Genomic DNA, 17,857 nt, shown 5'->3' with positions numbered 1-17,857 from the left:
TATTTAATAATGAATTAAATTTGAATCATTAGAAGTTAATTGGTTGTTTTAATCCCCAGGTAAACTGCAAGCCCAGACGCTAGATGGCAAATATCTATCACAGCGACCGGTAATTCTCAAGAATGTTGACAAATAGGACGAGAAAAAAAAAATTAATAAATAAAAAATTAAGGTAAGAAAACGGATGGAAAAAAAAACAAACGAAATAGCGCGTGCTGGAGCCAGACGGATCCGAGGGGTAGGTGACGGAATGCCTACGTACGAGGAGCAAAGTGGTAGTTCTCTTCTACTATATAGTGTTAACAATATGGCGGGTTGGGATTTCAATGGTGGATTTGGAGCAGCAGATTCATTGAGAGAAACGTTGAGATCAACAAGCTCGCCTACAAGGGACAACAACATCCGGCAGAAAATTTTTCTTTTTTTTTTTTTTAAATGTTTTAGGATAGAAAGCTCCCAAACTAAAAAGGACCGATGACGGGATACACGCCACAAACACATCATTTTCTTTTCTTTTTTTTTTTTTTAGATTTTTTTTTTTCTATATATGGGAAGTATTCCGTGCGATTACAAGAGACGAAAAATATCAATTTTCAAAGGATAAAATAAAAAGAGGAAACTATGGAAGTTTTGCTTTGCTTTCAGAAACACTAAAGCCAAGTGTGTGTGTGTGTGTGTGGTGAAGATTGTGTGGTACACAGAGCAGAAGGTAGAGGTGAATGGCGTTCAGGCTGATAAAAGGAAAAACATTAGAAGCATCCTATTCGAAGACACGCTGCTTTTACGTTCTATTCCAGGCTGTGAAAGAACTCCGATGCATCGCCACGACAAATGGGGCAGGTACGATTCGACTGTCAAATCCAAATAGAAATTAATATTAAACTTACATAACAAATGGTAGGGGTAGAGACATCGATCAATAACTGGGACACACGAGCTGTGGACGTGTGGATCAATGCAATTTACCTTAAGCCATTTGTCGATGCATTTGGCGTGATATTCGTGGCTGCACGGCAAAACGCGAAGCGTCTGACGAGTTTCGAATTCGCACATGCAAATGACGCAAGTGCTCTGGCCACCTTCTTCGATCTCGCCGGAAAATCGATACGACGGTAGTTGATCGATCTGCGTGCGGGCCAACCCTCGGGGTTTGGCTTCACCCAACCGTTCGGCTGTAAAAAGAAAACGCCACGCAAGAAAATGTTATTTATTTTGAAGCCATTCAACAACATCCAACACATGACCGGAAATATTATCGAAAACAACTGTGTATCCTTACCCAGATTTAGAAGAGCTTCGTAGTTTTCGGTTTCGACAGGATCAGCAGACGCTGCCCCCAAATCCGGTCCATAATTCAACGGCGGATTAGACAGCATTGCCCTATTTTTATTTGTTTTGTTTGTTTTTTAAATATATATCCGATAGATTAAACGTCCAATTCACAAACTTAAAAAAATCAAAAGTCTTACAAGAACGAGAGGAGGAATCCAGGATACGGAGGTGGGACGGTTGTCGGCCCTGATCGCCATACTCTTCTAGCAGCTGCAGCTGCGGCGGCAGCCGACATGGATGCCACCGTGGCGGCATTGGCAGCTACTGCCGCGATGGATGCGCTGGATGAAGACGAAGCTCCTAATGAGGACGAACCTGCAGCCGAGCCGGAATTACTGCTTCCAGCAGCCATCATTCCATTGTTATTATTATTGTTATTGTTGTTGTTGTTGTTTTGGCGACTCCTTCGTAAACGTTGTTGTTGCTGTTGCTGCTGCTGATGGTGGTGGTGATGGTGATGATGATGGAGGAGACTATCGTGGACAAAGAACGGATGGCCTTGCAATTGATTAAGACCCGGATGGTTCTGATTGGCAGCTGGATTCGAATGGCCGGTAATGGTGTACCCCCCTTGATTGTTGAGCGACAATCGTCCTCCTCCGCTGGAGGCCAAAGACGATAGAGATTGTTGATGATGGAGGGAAAGCTGTTGGTGCTGGTGCTGGTGCTGCTGTTGTTGCTGTTGGCGTACATGGCCGTAGGAGGTTGAAGAAGAGGAAGTTGAAGAGGAAGCTGCAGGATTGTGAGGCATGGCATTATAGGATCCAGGTTGAGGGTAGGGGGATGGACCGACGGCTGCAGCGATGGCGGCTGCGGCAGCTCGTCGATAGTCCGATTCTGCTGTCCGCTGCTGGAGCAAAGTTGGCGGGGGAACGTGAGCAAAGGGCGGTTGGTTGTGAGCTGGTTGGACCATACCGACGCCGACTCCCACCCCGACGCCAACACCGATACCTACGCCGAGCGAGGTAACTTGTAAAGGCTGATGGCCCTGTGACGGACCGGCCAAAGGATGGCCAGCCAGCTGATGGTGGTGGTGATGGTGGTGGTGCGGATGGTGATGGTGGTGATGGTAAATCGGTGTGTAGGGGTGATGGTGCGGGTGGTGTTGATGATGCTGGTGCGGAGCAGGCGGAGGCGGAGGAGGAGGCAAGCATGAGGCCAGCTGGTGGAGTTGCGTAGAGGCCGGCAGGTGGTGCTGGTGGCCGCCAGTGCAACCGTACAGAGCTTGATGATGGACTTGCTGATGGCAATTGGGATTCTGGGACATGTGATGATGCGGGCCTCCTCCTCCTCCGCCGCCGCCACCACCACCGTTGCCGCTACTACCACCTCCACTACTGGCGCTCGTGCAATGAGGAGGCAGCGGACCGTGATTGCCGTGGTTACCGGGTCCGTGGGCCGCCACAGCCGCTGCCGCTGCGGCCGCTGCTGCCGCCGAATACAATGAATTCAACTGAGGTGGTAAGTTGACCGGAATCGAAACAGGAACCTGTAAAAATAATTATTCGTTCATTATCAAGATGTTGTAGCAGTGAGGGAAAAAAAAAACAATAAAAATTGCGGCTGGATTAAAATAATAAAATAAAATAAAGGAGGTTTGGGGGAGGGGGGCCGAAATGGCCTACCGTAATGAGAGAGAGGACACTCACAGCCCCTGTATCGACACCGTGACGGTAGGGCATGGCGCAGATCAGCATAGCCAGTTATGTATGACGATGATATTGTTACAGAGGTCGCGCACGGAGACAATCATCGGGATGGAGTGGAGAGGAGAAAGGAACCTTACTGATGGCGGCGGTGGGCACTGGCGGAGCGCGCACACACAACATACACGGAGAAGCAGAGAAAACGGAATCGATCGACGACACACTTTTCGGGTGGCGGCGGATGGGGAGGCTAGTGGGGGGAGGTGTGGGCTGAGAGAAGGGCGGGTTTGCCTATGACGTCCTTGAAGAGGGAGAGTAGTAGTAGAATGAAGAGAGAACACACCACATACACAACGGGGGATAAAAAAAATCGAAATTCCTTAATTCAATCCTGCTAAAATAAAAACAGGAGAGGACATTCCGATTAAATTCCCGCTTTAAGATAGGGCGAATACAAATGAAGTATTGCGCCTATCGGTGTGGTAGTGTCCTCCTTTTTGCCGTCAGGACGCAATCTCTTCTTGTTGTTTTCACCAACCACAGGTCACCAACGACTGCAACAACATTCACCCCTCATTATATTTAACATCGCGGCCCCTGCACGAAAAAGATGTTCACAACAAAAACGAACGGACTAGTCGGCCACCAACACACGATTGTGGCTCCTTCTTCGCTCCTGGGCCAAGGTTCTGAATACAAGGGGGAACCTTACGGACACAAACTACACCCACAGTTGAAGCCATTACCGTGCGGCTGCCTCTCACTGACGTAGCCTCTTTTCTTTCTTTTTTTTTTTTTTATGTTGCTGCTCATATCTTACTGCGCAGCACTGTGCTACTTCCTTTTTGGCAGCGACTACGTCAGTGACATCCTGCCCACCCCGTCTCATCAAATTAACCAGATTTCCTTTCGTTACTCCCTCGATTCCATCAGGGGGAGATTCTTTCGTTTTTATCTTATCGAGATTGTCTCCGATAAAATGTATTTGTTTAAAAAAAATCTACGAAAGCAAATAAAGAGTGAAAAATTTGAAAGTATTTGAGTTGAATTTTGGCCTTGACTTGGCGGAAACCAGATGACCTGATGATTATTATTGGTCCTAGAGTTTGTGTAGCGTGCAAACGTGCAGCGATGGCGTCATCGATCCGTTTCTCCACCATGCTGTGTGTGTGTGTATATATACAGACGCACACACACACACACACACATACGAAATCTATGTGGAATGGAAGGGGCTGGAGGAATGGCCGCTCCGCTTTCAGATCGACGGACGAGACGGCGACGGCGCAGTTGAGTGAAGAGGGAGAAATATAGAAGGGACTATCGACAACAACTCCGGAGCTGCGCAGTACACAGACAAGCACATCCAGTTCTCTCTCTCTTTCTCTCTTTCTACTTGTATTTTTGTTTTCTTCTTTGCTTCTTCTATTTACTTCTATTTTCCTTTAAACTTCGCCCCTCGTCAGCTGATTTCCACACAGCTCCGTTATCCAACCTCTCTCTCCATTTCTCCCTTTCTATCTTTTGGCTCTCTTTCGTGTTTGGTTGGCCCGTCCTTGAAACGGAGCCAAGAGCCGCATTCTTGCACCTCCTCCTCTCTGGGGCCGTAGTATACGTACTATTATTGTTTTCATTTTGAAGCTCCACCCCTCCATTTCTTTTCTTTTTTTTTTCGATTCGTGCAGAATAACAATCTAACTTGAAAAAAAAAAAAAGATTCGTGCCTTTTCTTCTGGCGCGTTTTCACCGCTGCTCCGCCTGTACGGAAAGTTGTTTTCTAAACTTGAAATGATTTTAACTTTAAAGGTACCCCACTCCTTTTCTAGGCCACAATGACGAAGAAGATAGCCAAACTGATAAGGAAAAAGAAAAAGAAAAAGAAAAAAAGTTGGATTTTCCCTGGTGAGCTCCAAGGATTGATGTTCAATAACGAGTCGGTAGATGGCGAAGAGGTCGCGCAAAAGGGGATCGACCGGTTAGCAACAACAACAATAACACAGACACATCCACTGCAGACACACATTTGTATGTGTTGTACAATAACGAATGAGCCTGAAAGAGCATTTACCTGGCTCAAGTCGAGCACCATTCCCGGGTTGTTGTGATGGGAGGAAGCCGAATGAAGGGCGGCTGCGGCCGCCGCTGCCGCTGCTGCCACCGCCACCGATTGGGCTGCGAGCTGCTGGCCGTTACCGCCGCTGCCTCCGTTGTTATTGCTGCCACCCGATACGTTGTTGGAGCCGCTGTTGCCGGGCGAGAGTTGTTGTGGTTGTTGCTGTTGGTGATGGTGTTGAGACGGGCCAGCTCCTGGTCTCTGACCGCCGCTAGAAGCGCTAGTTCCACCGTTGCCATCACGGTACCGGCACCGTCTCAAATGCGGACTAGAATTTCAGATATCCATTTCATCGAGTTAAAATTGAGTTTTAAATTTGACGGTTTTAAATTTAATGGACGTTACAAATTTTAATCAATGCTAAGATTAAAAAACCACTACTCACCTGGGGACGCAACGGGCAGAACTTCTAGATGAATGCCTCCGTCGTTCGCGATCTCCAGGAACGCCAGGACCTCCAACGTGCGGATTGTGATTCTCACGCTCCCTGGGATGGGGCGATGGTGCAACAACGGGCTGAGGCGCCGATAAGAGTGGCGGGGACGGCGTAGTGCGAGACTCACCCCCTCCACCGCCGCTACCCATCACGACCGCCCCTCCACCTCCCGAGGCCAGTCGAGCTCTTTTTCTACTGGGACTCGTACTCGCCTATTACGTGTCATTATTTTGAAAGAAAAATACAAAATTTAGTTTAATGTTTTTTTTTTTTTAGGTTTCAAATTATAAGATTTTCTATGGACAGCTTGGAATTGAATAAGGGATGACTAGAAATTGGGTCGAATCTTTACCGTTTTTGTTGTTATCATCATAAAAAAAAACGTACTACTACAATGCCGGTTGTAAAGAGAAAACGAATTGAAGGGCGGACCCCTTTTTTCTCGATCGACAAGAGGAACAAATAAATCCGAAATCGAGAGGCCTCTCAAAATTTAGTCACACTCTACTAATAAAAATTCGTATATATCAGAGGCGGGATTTTTTCCGTCAAAGAAGAGGGGGGATTTCTAAGAGTACCGCCGTCTTCTTTTTTAGTAACATTTTAGTGCTATATAGGTCCTACGTCTTCCTTTTTCTTTTTTTTTTTAGTTGTACGCACATTGGCAACGCTTGTTAGCTCAAACAGGAGGGGGTCCTCCGTCAATAACTTCACAAACGTTCATCGGAAAGAGCTTTATGTCTCGTCATGCATCCAATAAAAAGTTTTTTTCGACGATTTGATCTGTGCCGAATTTATTATTATTATTACAGCAACAACAACAACGACGACTACTACTACTATTCCCAATTGTTATTTTATTGAATTTTCTATTACCTTGGTTTCTTGCTGAGATCTTGAATTGGCAACGCGATAGAATGGGACGGGACTCAGCCTACCAGCTGCTGGAATCAAATCTGCCGAAAAACAGAAATTAAAGAATAAGATATTTTTCTTTCTAAATACATAAAGAATATCGTATTTAAAGATGATTGCGTTTATACATAATACATAGCGCATTTAAGTGATGTGTGTCTGCCCTCCCCCGGGTAGTAAGTAAGTACCTAGTGCGCTCGCTGCTGCATTTTCCCCGGAGGAGGATGAGGAGGGTTCTCTTTCTCTACCCACTTCTATTCATCAGCTCCCCTTTTGTACCCAATCTTCGTATTGTCGGGAGAGAGAGAGAGAAAGAGAGAGAGCGGGTCGATATACAAAAAGAAAAAAAAAAAGAAAAAAAAAAAGAACGAAAAAGAAAGGAGGTTGGCGGAGGGACTCCTCCGTAGGAGATGGGGTTGGGAGAAACTGAAAAGAGTCTTTTGCTTTATTTTATTTTATATATATTTTTTTTTCTTTCTTTTTTTGTGAAACCAGAAAAGAATTATTTCAGCAGGAGGGAAACGGGGGATGCAGGGGGTTGCAGGTGACATGAAATACGAGGCTTGAGGTCAGGGTTCACACAACCTATCGGACAACAGCCCTTTTTTTTTCTTCTTCTTCTTCTATAAATTTAGATTCGAATTTTTATTTTAGAAACTGAACCCAACTGTTCAAGCTGTATTTAATATGCATAAAGCTTAGACTTCCTGCTAGGGCATATCTAATCCAATCAATTGATTTATCGTTAGCTACCGTATGCACGATCCTGCCGGACTATTACGTTTCAAAAATGTTTCACCGTCAACGGTAAGCGTTTCGGCAATCAAATAGTCCAACTTTATTGGAATGATAAATTTTAATATCTTCAAGTTTAAGTTACCAACTGATTTTTTGACAGTTTCTTTTTGTACTGTTAGGGCTGAAAAAAGTACAGAGCTTTTCCGGGTTCACAAAAGAAGCATTTTTAACAAAGAGTGGGAGGAGCGCGGCGAGGGTTAAGTCTCCCTTCAGGGTTCTACCCCCTCTTTAAAAAAGAAAAAATCTTCGAACAGTAATTTTCCCAGCAGACCCCCAATTTTTCTTCTTGACACAGTGGGGATGAATATCACACGAAGGGAAGAAGAAAAAAAAAAAAAACCTTTTTCAGGCTTAACACAATATCCAGGAATTCAATCGTGGAACATTTTATACTATGTCTGAGTTTGTCTGGGGTACACCCTTTTTGGCACAAGAGTACCCCCCGGGTAAGGGATAACAACAACCAGCGACATCTTGGAACCCTATTTTTAGACCTTCTGACCACGACTGGATCTTTTTCGGGATTAAAATATTTGAAAACAAAAAAATTAAAAACAAAGAGTTTGTAATCTCTTCCTGGAACACGGTGCAATGTTTTGCTTCCTAAAGGGAATATGCGTACACAAAAGATATGTAATTTAAATGTCAAGAGAGCAATGATTACCAGTCAGAGTTCGAAGCCCGAGAGGAGACGACCGGGCATTGCTGTTATTGTTGGTCGCAGACGACCCTCCGACGTGGGAAGACTCCATTCAACCTTGTATTGCTTTAAGAGTTGTTTTCTTGAAGATTGGCCTCAACTAAAAAAAAAAAATGGAACGGTTGAAAGAGAGAAAAAAAATGAGATTAATATTTATATTATTTTTGAAACGCAAGAGAGAACCAGACCGGATGAGATAAAATTAAATTTATTTTGGGGGGTTTCTGTCTTGTAATTTTCTTCTTTTTAAAGACCTTCTCTCTACCATCAACCACCACTTGTTCACCCTACACCCTCGGGTCTTTTTTTTTTTATTATTTTCTTGGTGGAGGGGGAGTAGTAAGGCGAAAGAGGGTTTTCTGGTCAACACAACTGCTAGAGCCAAATTGCTAGGGCCCTGCACCTGCACTGCTGGAAGCCAGATAGCCTGAGGGTGGAACCTAGAAACGAAGGAAGAGAGAGAGAAGAAGATAGACGGAATATGAGGAGAAGAGAAAGACGGAATAGAAAGAGAGGAAGAGAGAGAGAGAGAGAAAGAGAAAAGGAGGGGAGAGGTGGGCGGAGTAAAAGCGGATGGCTGGATATACAAGTGGGAAAGTTGCCTAAGCGAGAGTGGAAAAAGGCGCTTTCATCCGCGTGCTCCTTTTCACATTTTCCAGTTTTTCTTTTTTCTATATCTTACAACACAACATTTTAGTAAACCCAAAAAGGACTACTTCCACTTGAAAGAAACGTAGACAACTTTATTTTGATTAGCATTCCCAATCTGCGATGACTACTTCTAGTACTACCCTTCCGCCATCACCTCCTAGACTCTCTCTCTCTCTCCCTCCCCTTTCCAAGTTGTGTGTAGTAGGAACCTTTTCCCCCAAAGCAAGGAGCGTAGGACCGGAATCCCCCATCTGAAATCGATTTTCATGCTGCAAAAACGTAGCTCTCACATCAGACTTTGAATTCAACAATCACATTTTATGTTTTTCTTTTTATCTTTACCTCAATTAGTAATATGTTATCCTATAAACCGAAGTTCAGCGCAAACAAAGATATATATCCAAACTCGACGAGCGACACACTGGCGGCGATGGCGGCAACAACGTGGTTCGCACAGTCTGCACTTTTCGGTCCGGTCGATCTAACGACTTATCATGATTCTTCAACAATTCGATCCGCAATCCACCAATTCATGTCCAAAGAGTTTCATGAATCAAAGAAAAACTATGTATATGCAATCATTTGATATATTCAAGTTGGATATGGTCCAGCTGCGTGACGTAGCCCCCACGATGCACATACACACTACACACAAGCGCGCGAAAACTCACTTTCGACTACCTTCGGCAGCTTGCTGACCAAGACTGAACTGGCGCGCTCGTCGCAGGGAGAAACCAAACCCTGAGTCCGTGCTATCTGTACTGGCAGAGGAGGGTGCCTGGAGCTCATTTCAACCGCCATCTTGGTGCAGCATTTGGCAACGTTGGGAACGGAAAGGAGAGACTCCAGGGGCTTTCGAAATATCAGCCCACACTCCTGTTTCTATGACGAGAGAAAATATTTCGACATTCAATGGCTTGTGTGCACAGCTACCATTTTTTAGGCTTTAGCATGTATTCATTTCATTCTCTTTTTGGAAGTAGTTGAATCAGATCACCGGGGAATTTACTTTGCCGAAATACAGTACCGACGAATAAGCTATGATACTTTCTTCCTTCGCTGTTTGTACGTTTTTGAATAACAAGAAAATCAACGTTGTCCTTGTTTTCTCCTTGGTGTGTCAGACATCACGTGATCCTAGCCAGCCTTATTCTCATTGGCTATTGAGGGACAAAGAGAAAAAGCTTGATGTCGACTAGCGCCATCTAGAAATATTAGTTAATGCACAAAGAAAGATAATAATACATCAACAATCCACAAACTATTGTCGCTAAGTTTATTTTGAAACAATGTTCTAATTCTATTTAGCAGCCTAGAAATATAAAAATTTATGTGTTCGCCTTGAAAAATAGGAATTTATTACGAAATATCAAAGATCACCAGGTGGCTCTGTCATAAGGGAAAAATTAGCTCTAACCCTTGTTCTTATGAAAACTGCACATCCGGGCCTTGGGGAATTTTTTTCTCGTCATGTAGGCCATCGACGCAAGCCAAGCGCCCGCTGGCCAACCTTCAGTCAGTTAGCCGGGAAGTGTTTAAGTCGTTAGACGCGAAGTCAGAGCCTTTGTAAAAGACAAGGAAATTTATAAAAAAATCTTTTGTGATTCGTTCCTCTCTTTTTTAACCCCTGTGTAAAATTCGTTTTTGAAATACGGTTAACTGCTATTCGATTTGTCAAGAAGGGGGCAAGAGAGATTTTTCAGCGAGTCATTTATTGGGCAATATTGCGCAATTAGAACCAAACTTGTTTTCGAAGAACAGTTTTGTTTCGAAGGAAGAAGACAACGAGAGAAGAAAGTTCTTTCTCGTTTGTGTGTCGTCGGTAAGAGAAAACGTTGCCTTTCTCTCCTCCCAAGCACATCAACTCCATCTACTATTCAATATCCGTCGTATACATCGCGTAGTGGAAAAACCCAAGCAGGTCGCCGTTGCGTCCCCGCCGCCATCTTGCTCCTTTGTTTGGTGGCGTCAAGCCTGTATGTTTACGGCCACTTGTGTGTACTGCGCAGTATCATCCATTTACGCCTTTTTCGTTTTGTTTTTGTGTGATCTCATCACTAGGTAAGCGTTCTTGTAATGTTTATTGTTTATTTTTAGTTGTTAATAGAAATTTGGAACATTTATTTAGTTGAGGTCGATTCGGAACCAAGAGAGAAAAATACTTGTTTGCTGTTTGCTGAATAAAATCAAGATAGAAGTGATGAGAATCATGGTTACTGCCAAGAGTAGCCTTAACGGTGGAGTTAGACGGGGAGGCCGTGCTTGCTCGAGTTCTACGGGCAATCCCATAGAGGACATGGCCATTTCAAGCCAATCCAATACGGCTACAACACCCAACAGGGCCAGCAGAACACCTCCTGCTCAGCCCATTGCCATTCCTGATTCAGGTGCTAGAAGACGCTATGGTTCACCAAGAAGTGTCCAGTCTGGTAGCCCCCGTTCTCACTCTTATGCCTCTTCCAAATCAAGCCCCAATCGAGCATCACCATCTACTAATGGGCTTTTCTATGCGGGCGCCAAGTTCAGTGAGGCTCCAGCGGCGGCCAGTCTTCCTAAACCTCCATCTCACTGGACCACTACAAATTCAACATACCACAAAGAGCAGTTCCAAGAAATATCCAATCAGTTGAAGATGCTTCTCAACATTAAGGCCTAAAAAAAAAAAAAATGCACAATCATCAAATTCCTATATACCCTACTCTCACATAGCACACGTCGTCATCACCTCCATCTCGCCCCCAACCCCTTCCTCACCGGATGCTCTCTTTAACAAAAAAGAAAACAAACGGGACAGTGCATTCGCTAAAGACCTTCGAATTTAAATTGGATTTTGGAACAAAGGCTGACAATTTACAGTTTCAAGTATCAAATTGTTTGTATCCCCTCCACCAGTCCTCCTCACCTTGTTTGAACGATTGAGGGTCACCTTTGTAAAAATTTGCAGCGGAGACCACATTTCTATAGTCTAGCCCAGAGAAAATTTTGCCATAGATTTGAAAACGACGAACCTTTGAACAGGAGACAAGAACGCAAAGCTGCTGGCATCAGGGAAATTTTGTCAGCTGGAAAGAAAATTAAGCTAAAGAAAATGGTCAACTGGATGATCCTCACTCGCTCTGTCGAAATTTCTTAAGAATGTAAATAACGGTAGAGTACAAAGCGTGTTTATCACCCCATCCCTACCATATATGTGTATTTGAAAAACCAGAAGATTTAGGGCGTCCGAGCCTCTATTTTTAAACAAAAACAAAGCAATGTGTCCGAAGTAATGAAGAGTGTGAATGCTCATTATTCATCTAGTAAGAATCACCCCCATCTTTCAGCATCGGTGTGAATGCCATTTTTTTTTCTCTTAATTGTTTTATGTCTCAAAGTCAGTTTGGTGGTTAATGGCCGTCGTGTGGGTCGCTTGCCAGTCGCTATTTTGTTTACAAGAGGATTGTGATAAAACCCAAGTTCCTCCTCCAAACAATTGATCGTGTCTCTCGCCCCTCCACCCTTTAAGCCTCATCATTTCGCTGCAATCGAATGTTATTTACTTTATTTGTGATCATTTTGTATTTTTTTTTTGTTCGTCCGTCTTTTCATTTGTTTCCAAAAAGCATACTTTTCTTTTTTTTTTCTTTTTTTTTTCTTTTTTTTCTTAATTTTTATATATAACTTTGTCTTTTCTATTTCCTCATGAAACAACAAAAAAAAAACAACTCTTGAAATTGCTCCAGTTATGTCTATGTTTTTGTCATTCGCTCTTTCCATGTGACTATGCATCTCTGTCATCCCTCTTTTTTTTACGGGTCCTTTATAGGACCCACAATTCGCTAAAGAGAAAAGAATCGCAAACCGTTACACAAGTTTCTTAGATTTTAAAGAAGTTTTATAATTTTTCTTTTTCACAGGCGATTAACATTTTGTAGGATTTTACTCCCAATAGTCTCGAGTAAAGTGGCTTGCAAATTCCGAACTGGATTTTAATCATCGCCAATGCAACAGTTTGCTTAACTTTAAAAAGGTTTAATGAAATGAACATGTATAGTATACATTTTTTTTCTTATTTCATAGGAGTGCCCGTCAGCCTTTATGGATCAAAAATCAGGACATAAACTGCAAACTACGAATATTTTATTCCATAACCTTGTTTAATAATCAATACACGAAATATTTGATAATAAACTGAAAAACGAATTTCAATGTGAATCAAACTGCACACCACAGCGCAAAGCTTAGTTGGATCAATTAACATTAAGGAACAGCGAAAGAAGGCAAATTTATGTACAACACATCATGGGATAGACTCCAGCTTTGAAAACAAATTTTTTCCATCTCGGCAAAGCATGCCATTTGAAAATAAAAAAAAATATAGTGGTTCAAAAAATCGAAACTGAAAGAATCGAAACTGAAAGAACCGAACTGAAAACAAGTGACCCTTACAAAAGGAATGGGCGCTTGTGAATTGCAAGTTTGGGGGTGGATCTGGCAGGGGTTAGCTTGGTGGAGAGAGGAGCAGGCATGATAGAATGGGATTTCGAACGACGAAACATTGGATGATGGGTTCGTACAGATTGGGGGGTCAATGTCGGAGTTGCCCCCGCAGCCAAACGTGTACTACGACGGTGCGGAGCAGTCATGGGCGTAGCATTCCCTCGACTAGAAGATGGCGTGCTCTCCATCAGCACTGTCGAATTTACGCATTTCGCCTGCCTGGCTTTTTGTAAAGTCTCCTACAAACGAAATATAAAGATAAATAACGTGCTAACACACAATAAATGTAAACCATCCCAACTACTTAACTACTGCCTAACGAAGGCAAAAACAGGGAAGAAATATGACCGACTAGCAGGACTAAACTACAAGTGCTCAAACGGGAGAGGTGTGCAACGGATTCAACATGAACACACTACGTGAGATTCTGGGAAAAAAGCTTTTTACTTGATTTAAAAAAAAATAGATATATCTTCAATAGTTTTGGTTTGGCGAGCTGGCACCCTGTATACGAGCAGCAATGTTTTCCTGCATTTATGACGCAATGGAAGCGTTGGACAGTACGAGAAGAAGTTATTTGTCATATAATTATTATGGACAAGGTCAACGTCGTAGCATGCTTGGTAACTTACAGTAAATACCGAGTAAGTCGACATGACCGAGGCGTCATGATCACTCGGTGTTCCCTGTGGAAGCTGATTAACCATTGCTTCTGTCAGGATACGTCGACCTGGTCCCAGACGTTGCTGAGGAGCCGTCTTTTCCAAAGAAACATTTCGTCAGACCAGCTAGGAATATAACGTAAATTACGAAAATCTCACCGATGGCATCAACAGCTTCCTTTGTTTCGCTTTGGGCGATTCCATTTGGGTTCGAATGGCGGTAGTTCCCAAACGGCGCTTCATTGGGGTGTTCGGTTTGGCCCCACCTTTTGCCTCTTCTACCAATTTATCGGCACGCTCTCTTTGCTGCATGAACAAACAAGGTAAGACTATACAAATGATTCTGCAAAAATTTATTTCTATACAAATTACCCGCTGGAGCTTCTCATTTTCTTTCTGCTCTTCATACAGAACCCACTGGTTGACAACTACTTGGCGGTAGTCCTGGCCGTTAATTTGCAACACATGACCATGAGTCCGCTCATAGTTATTCAATAATTCCGTTAGCTGCGCCTCAACACGAGGAAGTTCCTATTAATTAAAAAGAAAATCGGTTTCGAGAAATCAATTTAAAGCGCCACGTAAATTAAGAAATATTCCCACTACCTTCATTATCTTTGTGCGCTCTTTCTCTTCTTGGAGGAGGGCACAGCCCCTATTGCCAAACAGCCTAGACGGATCCCTTCCCCGGGCTTCAATATCCTCCATCCTCTTCCATAGGTTTTCACGATGGAGCACCTTAAGCATTACGACTATGAGTATACGCAGAATAACATGTTCAACGAAAAAGGTGATGTTACCTTTTGGAAAATGTCTTTATTTGTTGTGTGAAGCTCCTTGTATTTTTCCACTTGAGCTTCGTGGAGCTCTAGCAGATCTTCCGTGTAAATTTCAGCATAAAAAGGTGTAAAGTTACGGCGTTCAGCGTCGGAGACATAGCACCGATCCCACCAGCTAATCAAATCTTGTCTGACAGCGTGAATAAAACGTTCAATGTTCTGTCGTTTTAACTCTTCCAGGCGGGTCAATTCCCGCTCAAGCTGAAAAGGAATCCTTTACTTTAGTATTTTGCAAAATCTATTTCGTTCATACAACATACCGAGGTAATAGTCGAAGGTGCAGAACCTCGATTTTGCATGTGAAAAATTTCCCGAACGTCTGTTTCAATGTTCAACCGTTCCCATAAAGTTTCAATGACAGACCAAAGATCAGCCGTTTTCCGCTTATTTTTTTCAATTCGTGAAACCAATCCCTGCTGTATTTCCTAGAATAAATAGAATTTGAAGATTTAAGATTGGGTGAATCACATCATAACAATTTCTTTTCACACCTTTATTTTGTTCATGTCAGCATCTGACAAGGAAATGCTTTGGGGATCGCTTACGAGGAGATCCATTTCAAATGAGGAACGGGCCGACATCTCCAACTCTGCCATAGAATTTTTGATGGAGTCCCTCAACGTAACAAACTGCACTTGCCTAAATCAATGTTTTTAGATTGAAATTTGTTCATTGTAAAGTACAGGTATTAAGCACCCAAAAGTTATTATTTACCTAGTAACAACTTCCATCTTAAGTTTGCTAACTAACTCCTGTAACATGTTAAATTGATCAGATGTAGGGATGCGATCTCGATTCAATGAACAAGGACCCACATTCAGCCTTGCAGATAGCTTATCTTCTTCGTGAAACAAAGCTCTTACAGACTTCATTCTTTCTTCTTTTTCTTTATTGAGTCCAGCTAGGGTTTCTTGGAGCAATTTCTCCATCTCTAAAAGAGGGATTTCATCACCAAATTCTCTATAATGTGTGCCCAATTCCTTGCAGAGCTGATGATGTTGCCTTCCCAGACGGTCAATGGTGCTGACAATTTTTTTCTTATTATTTTGCTCTTCTTCAAGCATGGAATCCCAAAGTTCCTGGAATCAACAAATAACTTTTGAGATGTAATCCTTGATTAGGATCAAACAACCACCAAATTTACCTTGTTATGGGAAACTGCTGTCCTAAACCTTTCCTGTATTTTAGCTGTAGGGAAGCCCAGTTGCTTCCATATTTGCACCATTTTTGGAATCACATGCTTTAATACTTCTGTACCTTCTCTTAAAAATTCCTCCTCGAACGCTCTTAGGGATGAACAACAAGTTTTAGTTCTAGAACAATAAATGAACCCATAACAATAGAAAAATGGGGTAACAAAACTTACTTGTCAACAGACATCTTGATTAAAATCCTGTAACGCGAAAACTAATAAAATTGCTAGTTTTTTAATAAAACACTAGCTGCAACACTAGCAAAACCGTTGATGCTCACACACCGACTTGGAACTCAGTTATGTCGTTGCCTATTTGAAAACGTGTAGAGTCGGGTGCTACGGTTGGCTCAACGCTTTGCTGCTTGCTATTGGTGTGAATTTGAACGTGCACCGTTGCCGCTTGTTACTTAAGTTTGAAGATCCCGCTAACTCTTTTCTTTATCTCTTTTCCTTCATATCTTTTTAACAAGCTAAAGGTTATTAACGTATGTAATCTACACTTTTAGGGGACCTTTTTACTAACGGAAAATAATTGTTTGGTGGGAAATTTTTAAAAATCAAATGTGTGACGTACTGCTCCACTTCAACATACACGTAAGTGAAAATTAAATTTTAAAGATTTTTTAACGGCACTTGTACGGTGAATATGATGAAATTTCAAAATGTGCATATAGTAAGGCTGTGGAGTGCTTATCAATGCAAAAAAATCTAGTCTAAATTGCGCCGTATGGCATGCATGACGCATGACCATTTTTCGTTTTAAAAAAGCCACGAAAGTCTGTACCGGCTTTCGTTTATGTGAATGTCATCCTAGGCAATAAAAAAACTAAAAAGTGCAGGTGTTTCAAACGATGATTCATAGAGGCGTGCGTCACTAACGGCCATAAAACGGGTAGTGTACATCAAGTCATCATCCTGCTGTCACAGTTCACATCCATCAGTCGTACAAAATGCGTTACTTCTTAATATTCATCTGTTTGGTTTTCGTTTTCGCCTCTATTGGTAACTTATTCACTTCTTGTTTCGTATAATTTTACTATTCATTTGGTATTTCCTAAACTATTCAAGTAGAGGCCGAAGACATCGTCACTGTGGGTGGGAATCCATGCACTTGGGGTCCGTCTTTCTGGTGTCATAGTTTTGAAAACGCAGAAGAATGTGGAGTAGAGGTAAAATAATAACTTTACAGCAGATTTCCGGTAGATATTAGAATTTAATGTATTTTTTCTTTCTTTCTTTCATCTGGGATACGTGTAATAGGCCATCCAGTACTGCGAGAGCGTCAACTGGAGTGTCGAATAAGACGATACTTTCCCCGAAGAGGAAAACGAGTTTTATTATTCTTTCTGTTGCCTTTATTTGTTATGTCCCTAGCTGAAGGATAGTGGGCAATTATTAATTTTGCACCAACATTAGAGAAACTAAACATGTTGCCTATATATTGAACTGGAAAAGCGCTACACGCACCTTGTCGTTTATTTCATTCTGTTTCTGTGCTTTATGTTGGTCATTAAGTTTTACAGACTACTGATTTCATCCGAACTGTTCGTTGCACTTCCTGTCTTCAGAAAAATGAGCACAGCATTTGTTTAACGTCCCAGGCAGAGCAAAAAAAAAAAACCCTCACTTCTTAGCGTCCACCAGCCGATTGTTCCCTTCTGTGTCCGTAAACGGATTGTTTGCTTAACCAGCGGGAACGAGCAGCTAATATATATTCATAGTTTTCATTTGTATTAAGCTGTTTTGCTTCAAATAATAAACATATATTTAGTTGTGCTATATGATCATCTAATATCCAATATGTGGCATATGTTCTGTGTGCTGCGTCATGACATAAACCAGGGAATCTAGAAAATTCCGTGTGCTGGCACCCGCTCAGTCGAATATCAATCGCAATAACAGGTGTGCCAGGGCTGTGCAGCACGCATGTGTTCTATATTTCAACAACAGTATTTATAGGACACAAGGCATTCGTGAATGTCCATAGTTGACAATCGTCTGTCACGAAAACAAAAATGCGCTCTCTGTTGATGATCCTGTTTTGCTTCGTCCTCGTTATCGCCTCCATTGGTAAACACATTTTACTGTATA

At 42.5% G+C, this 17,857-nt stretch overlaps 3 protein-coding genes and 2 long non-coding RNA genes across 6 annotated transcripts; 3 read left to right on the top strand and 2 right to left on the bottom strand.

Moving 5' to 3' along the window:
- Positions 1-542: 542 nt before the first annotated feature.
- Positions 543-9,591, bottom strand: LOC116926822 (protein pygopus). The gene is made up of 9 exons (XM_032933751.2): positions 8,934-9,591; positions 7,905-8,040; positions 6,404-6,483; positions 5,477-5,739; positions 5,047-5,359; positions 1,470-2,821; positions 1,280-1,380; positions 967-1,172; positions 543-851 (listed from the first exon to the last, which is right to left on the bottom strand). The coding sequence occupies exons 2-9, from the start codon at positions 7,990-7,992 to the stop codon at positions 789-791; spliced, it is 2,466 nt and encodes an 821-aa protein (XP_032789642.2). The 5' UTR covers positions 7,993-8,040; positions 8,934-9,591; the 3' UTR covers positions 543-788.
- LOC116926901 lies at positions 3,255-5,786 on the top strand. Its single transcript, XR_006650673.1, has 2 exons — positions 3,255-4,738; positions 4,805-5,786. It is a non-coding gene; the product is annotated as an uncharacterized LOC116926901 (long non-coding RNA).
- A 1,209-nt stretch (positions 9,592-10,800) lies between the features above and the next one.
- Positions 10,801-11,247, top strand: LOC116931736 (proline-rich nuclear receptor coactivator 2). The gene has a single exon (XM_032939376.2). It carries the CDS (start codon positions 10,801-10,803, stop codon positions 11,245-11,247), a length of 447 nt encoding a protein of 148 aa, XP_032795267.2.
- Positions 11,247-12,773, top strand: LOC123469436. Its single transcript, XR_006642707.1, has 2 exons — positions 11,247-12,580; positions 12,651-12,773. It is a non-coding gene; the product is annotated as an uncharacterized LOC123469436 (long non-coding RNA).
- LOC116931726 (protein regulator of cytokinesis 1) lies at positions 12,694-16,099 on the bottom strand. Of its 2 annotated transcripts, XM_032939362.2 has the most exons (12): positions 15,938-16,099; positions 15,716-15,857; positions 15,286-15,650; positions 15,063-15,210; positions 14,832-14,996; positions 14,533-14,772; positions 14,339-14,470; positions 14,105-14,263; positions 13,892-14,038; positions 13,703-13,828; positions 13,518-13,598; positions 13,167-13,309 (listed from the first exon to the last, which is right to left on the bottom strand). In XM_032939362.2, the coding sequence occupies exons 1-11, from the start codon at positions 15,949-15,951 to the stop codon at positions 13,545-13,547; spliced, it is 1,692 nt and encodes a 563-aa protein (XP_032795253.2). In that variant the 5' UTR covers positions 15,952-16,099; the 3' UTR covers positions 13,167-13,309; positions 13,518-13,544. The 2 variants fall into 2 exon arrangements, with proteins under 2 accessions (XP_032795248.2, XP_032795253.2); XM_032939357.2 differs by lacking the exon at positions 13,518-13,598 and having other exon boundaries at positions 12,694-13,309.
- Between the last annotated feature and the right edge of the window lie 1,758 nt (positions 16,100-17,857).

The sequence above is a fragment of the Daphnia magna genome, linkage group LG1 (assembly GCF_020631705.1).
Source record: "Daphnia magna isolate NIES linkage group LG1, ASM2063170v1.1, whole genome shotgun sequence".
NCBI classification, from domain to species: domain Eukaryota; kingdom Metazoa; phylum Arthropoda; class Branchiopoda; order Diplostraca; family Daphniidae; genus Daphnia; species Daphnia magna.
Note: the sequence above shows the minus strand (reverse complement) of the source record. Positions and strands in the feature narration are given on the sequence as shown.